At 43.0% G+C, this 5,029-nt stretch overlaps 1 protein-coding gene across 1 annotated transcript in view; it reads right to left on the bottom strand.

Moving 5' to 3' along the window:
* Nucleotides 1–824: 824 nt before the first annotated feature.
* Nucleotides 825–5,029, bottom strand: part of rel (v-rel avian reticuloendotheliosis viral oncogene homolog) — a gene marked incomplete at its 5' end in the record, with an annotated part of 28,231 nt that continues 24,026 nt past the window's right edge. Inside the window, 3 exon segments of the mRNA XM_014032482.1 lie at nucleotides 825–3,477; nucleotides 4,514–4,576; nucleotides 4,650–4,709. Of these exon segments, the coding sequence (XP_013887936.1) occupies nucleotides 2,648–3,477; nucleotides 4,514–4,576; nucleotides 4,650–4,709 (953 nt within the window).

Below are 5,029 nucleotides of genomic sequence, written 5' to 3'. Positions count from 1 at the left end.
TGAACACCATGCTCCTAACAAACATTATAATGAACACCATGCTCCTAACAAACATTATACTGAACACCATGCTCCTAACAAACATTATACTGAACACCATGCTCCTAACAAACATTATACTGAACACCATGCTCCTAACAAACATGACCCTGAACACAAACATTACACTGAACTCGACACTCCTGACCAACATAAATTAACTTCGTAGTTCTGCCAAGTGATTGTTTTCAGTAGCATTGCATTCTTTGTGCACAAGATTATGACAGTTATGAATGGATTTTACATGAAATCTTCAGGACATGTTGGGGCCTAAATCACATAGGTTGTTTTTTTAGTGATGATGTCGTACTGTAACAGCCAATCAGCATCCAGCAGAACTTTGCTCAGCCATTCACAGCTCAGCAGCGGCACTCTCTCATTTGCAAAACCTAGGCAGAGTTTCTCCTACGTTACCGACTAATGCTACTTATCTTGTGGCTACGAGCTCCGCCTCTGTTCTGGAGGCATTAAATCTTTTTATTGCAGGGTCGGTCTCAGGTTTTGTAGGTATGACACTTGGTTCTGTTGGCAGGGAGGGAAACCTTGCTACTCCCTAGGAGGGTACCCCTCACTGCTAGGGTCTTATCAGGGACGTGCACCCTCTGTTTCCAGTTATTATTATTCACACCATTTTCATCACTAATTACTACAATTCAGTCATTTATTTGGCTTGTGTACACCTTCAAAAAGAGATTATGAAGCAWTTTCTTTAAGGTACAAATACTTATAATAATCATTAAGAAAAAAATCTAAATCTAATTACCAAACTCATGTCATCAAAACAGTTGTTTTTAGATAATTTTTATTTTATTTAAAGATTCCAATAAAGATAACAAAATAAAGTCAACCATCAATCATCATCGTTAACAGTTTCCTAAAAACATCGACTGCRTAAAGAAAAGATGAAATAAAAATCTGAATCAATAAAACATCTGTTAAAAATCCTCTGAGAACTCTGAATAGCACATGTGATAACTGATATGACATAGTCATTACAAAGGAAAGACTTCCCCTCACTTCCTCCATGGAAACTTTAGTACCTCGCCAGTCCTTGAGTTTTAGCTAAATTATTGCTTTTACTCAACTGTGGCTAACATGTATGTACAGAGTCCATTTTAACCCATGCTCTGGTAAAAAACAACAGTAAAGTACTTTCATTGATATGTTGTAAAGAAATAAAAATACACCTAATTTGGCTGTTGCTTCAGATATTCATAAACAGAAAAATACGTTTCATCACAGAATGGGTCAGAGTCTCCTGAGGTGCTGACTGCTAGAATATTCCCTCTGTATGGCTTCAAAATAAATAAAGCAAATGACCTTTAGCCCTGACCCTGTTTTTGAGAAGAAAAAAGAAGTGATGCAGCAGCAGACGTGTTCCTGACATTGGATGATCCATAGAGCAATGGAAAAAACCAGTGACCACTCATCCACATGAGAACAATGAACAAAGCTTCTCACACGATGGTTCAGTGGTTAGCACTGACGCCTCACAGCAACAAGGTCCTGGGTTCCATCCCCGGTTCGGACCTGGGGTCTTTCTGTGCGCAGTTTGCATGTGTGGGTTTTCTTCGGGTACTCTGGTTTCCTCCCAGACCATAAACCTGTAGAGTCGGCTGCCTTCAGGCATGATTGTGATCTGGTCTGGTTAAACAACGGTAAAATAAAAAATAAGATAGATGATGTCTGGGCCTCTATCAGCCTGTAGTTTTACACCTGATGACACCATCTCTTAAAAAATCTAGGTGTAGTACACCTGAAAGGTCTTCAGGTTCAATCCTCTGAAGAGGAGACACATGGTCCTCCACCCGGTCCTGGTCCTTCTCTCCTGAAGTGCCTCAGGTTCTATAGGTCCCAGCAGGTACCAGGTTTGTGCTGGTTGCTTCAACAACTTTGTTGTGTGCACAGCTGTAGACTCAGCTTGAGACCAGGTCCTGCTTCAGATTCTCCWCAACTAAGTGCCGTGAGCCCCTCTTCATAGATCCAGCCACCATGACTATAACCAACCAGCAGCTCGTTACTGAGGTCCTGTGCTGATCAGAACCATGGTGGTCCTATCACATGGGTTTAATATTTAACCCCTAACCTGCCTGGACCATCATGTTTTACATGATTTTAATTAGATTGTTTTCATCGTAGTGGGGTCTTCAGGACCTTAAACAGCCCGTTTAGACCAGGAGCTGCTGGTGAACTGCAGGGAGTCTAAATAAACCTCCTGAAGTGTTAGAGCTGATCCAAAGTTAAAGGTTTGAGTAGAACTTATACAACTAAAAACATCATAAAACAAATACATCCCTGATCCAAAGAATACAACAATTTGGAAAGCATGGTTGTGTGGTCCTGGACACTAAAGGCACAAAAAGTTGTTCCTAAAGATACCCGCAACATTGAATTATTGTTTGTAAAGAAGTAATAGTTCATAATAAAGTGTACCACACTGACATCCAACTCAGTGCCAGAAACATCAGATTTATTCTGAGTTCTCTCAGAACCCAAACAAATGCCAGCTGAGTGTTTCTGGACCAGCATGCTTGATGCAAAATGTTCCCTCACAGGAAAATCATTGTTTTTCAAGAAGCTGGTTTTGTCTGAAAAACCAGTTTTACTTTCAGTCGTTCTGCCGAGTAGCCTTGATCCAGTCCTCCAAAGTGGCATAAGTGGCCTCTGAGGACATGCAGTTACTGGAGAAAGGACTTTGAAGGTTTGTGAGAGGCTGTGTGATGCCACTGTGCCTCCTTAGATCTATACTGGGATCGTTGCTCATGGGTCGAGGAAGTAAGTTGGTGTAGGTGTTTCCTTGGTTTTCTCTTGGAGACTGAGAGAAACTGGAGTCCTGTCCAGCTGAGATCTGTGGTTCCTGCTTTAACTGGAAACTAGTCCTTCCAACCAGAAACTCATCCCCGTCCATTCCTTCCAGCAGGGGGAATAAACCATGTGACACCACTGCACCAGCTGCAGGTACTGATCCRTTAAAGTTGTTCTGGGCTGGACTGGTGCTGGTGAAGCCTGGCCACATATTCTGGATCCCTTGGTTTTGGTTGGCCAGATGGTTCTGGGCCTGAGACTCAGAGGTGAGCTCTTCCCGTTGATGCTGATGATGGAAGAGGGGTTGGGACACCGGCTGATTCAGGACCTGAGGACCCGGGTCCAAACACTGCAGGTCCCGCATGGAGAGCTGAGGGAGCGTGGGGTTCTCACAGTTGGAGGGTTCTAGTCGGTACACTGATCCACGGTTCTGCTGCTGCTGTCTGCTGCTGGTGGGACGGCTGGGTCCAGATGGGTTTATAGTGACTGTGTCCATTAAGGTTGCCTGGCTGGGATTCACCCAGGAGTTATTCATCTGTAAGCTGTGAGCAGGTGATGTCATCATGAGACCTGACAGACCGCTCTGGAAGGATGGACCGAACACAGAGGGCGCTGTGTTCCTCAAGAACGGATCTGAAAACAAGAGAGCAAGTTTGGGTCATGGCACGAGTTCTGCTTTAAACAAACCTAAAGTGTACCTAAACTCGCCCCAAGGTGCCAACAAGTGGGCGGTGCCAAGAGACACAGAGGGGCGGGACCTAATGTGGGGAGGAGCGAGGAGGTGTGGTCAGGATGAGGGAACATGACAGCTAGCTTGATTTGACAAGCTAACATTTCTGAAAACATTTCTGTAAAGAGTAAAGTTTCATGACATACATCAGGGCTATTCAACTGGCGGCCCGCAGGCCACATCTGGCCCTGAGTGRCCAAAGTTGGGCCCTCCAATTGAAGCCCTGGTTTTCTACTTTACTTACAACGAGTTGTTTTAGTTGAACATAAACACGTTTGTATCTACAGAAACATCAGAGTCTTGGCTACAAGCTGGTAAAAACATTTCTATAAACACTCAAAGACATTTAAAACTACAAACAGCTGAAGATAAAGTGATGAAAGTGAAAATAAAATTGGTTTGAAAATTTAGCAAGTCTGTGTTAAAATATAATTAGTGTTAAATAAGAGGCAGAATGTGTTCTTTTTGTTTTTGATAATGTTTAATTATCACTACTTTTATAGGGTAACAGATCTTTGTAATACTTGGTTTATTTACATAATAACTTTAATTTCTGGACGTTCCTCAGCTGTTGACCTGCAGCAGTTTAGTTGAATAGTCCTGACATCCATGCAAACTGACATTTAGCTGTTACAAACTAACAGGTAAAGTTCAGGCAACAAACTGTTGAAACAGAACTTTGGTCCAGAACAGAACAGGAAGAATAGTTTTCATTCCTGTGGTTCAACGTTTCATTTAAAAGGAAGAAGACGGTTCAGTCCAGGACTGAGGCTGTCCTGCAGGGTTCARAATAACGAGTGTAAAACAAAGTGGATCAGACTGAGCGTTGGGTCAACCGTCCTGTCAGAACTCAGCTCTGAGCTGCTTCTAAACATGTCTACAACTTTACCAACAACATGAATTTAAAAGGACAGAACAGGTCTGATGAAGACTACTCACCCTTCCTCAGGTGCTGCGGCACGGCCTTTGGCCTGTTCACTGTCAGACCAGAACCTAAGCCCCCTGAGGATCAGCAGAACATCTTGTTAAACGTTATCAGAACCACAGAAGGAGAAGGTGGAGGTGCAACACTCACCTGTCAAACCTGACATCTTCATCACGTATTTACGTTTCTTCTCATTGTAGCCGTATGGATCTGTGGACAGAATATAAACATCATGTCTCAGGTGGAATCTGAAAACATTCAGTTTGTGTTGGGTCGAGGCCCGGCCCGAGAGAAACAGCTCTGATTCAACAGGTTTCTGAACTGAAGCATCTTTAGAAGATTCTGGATAAAAACCTGTTAAAAAGTGAGCAGAGCTGCTCAGACTAATGATCGATTTTATTCCATATCTGCTGCAAACAGCTTCATGTGACCCTAACCTAACCTTCATGTGACCCTAACCTAACCTTCATGTGACCCTAACCTAACCTTCATGTGACCCTAACCTAACCTTCATGTGACCCTAACCTAAC

This window comes from Austrofundulus limnaeus, unplaced genomic scaffold (assembly GCF_001266775.1).
Source record: "Austrofundulus limnaeus strain Quisiro unplaced genomic scaffold, Austrofundulus_limnaeus-1.0 Scaffold1463, whole genome shotgun sequence".
NCBI classification, from domain to species: Eukaryota; Metazoa; Chordata; class Actinopteri; order Cyprinodontiformes; family Rivulidae; genus Austrofundulus; species Austrofundulus limnaeus.
The sequence above is the reverse complement of the archived record's forward strand: the minus strand, read 5'-3'. Positions and strand labels throughout refer to the sequence as shown.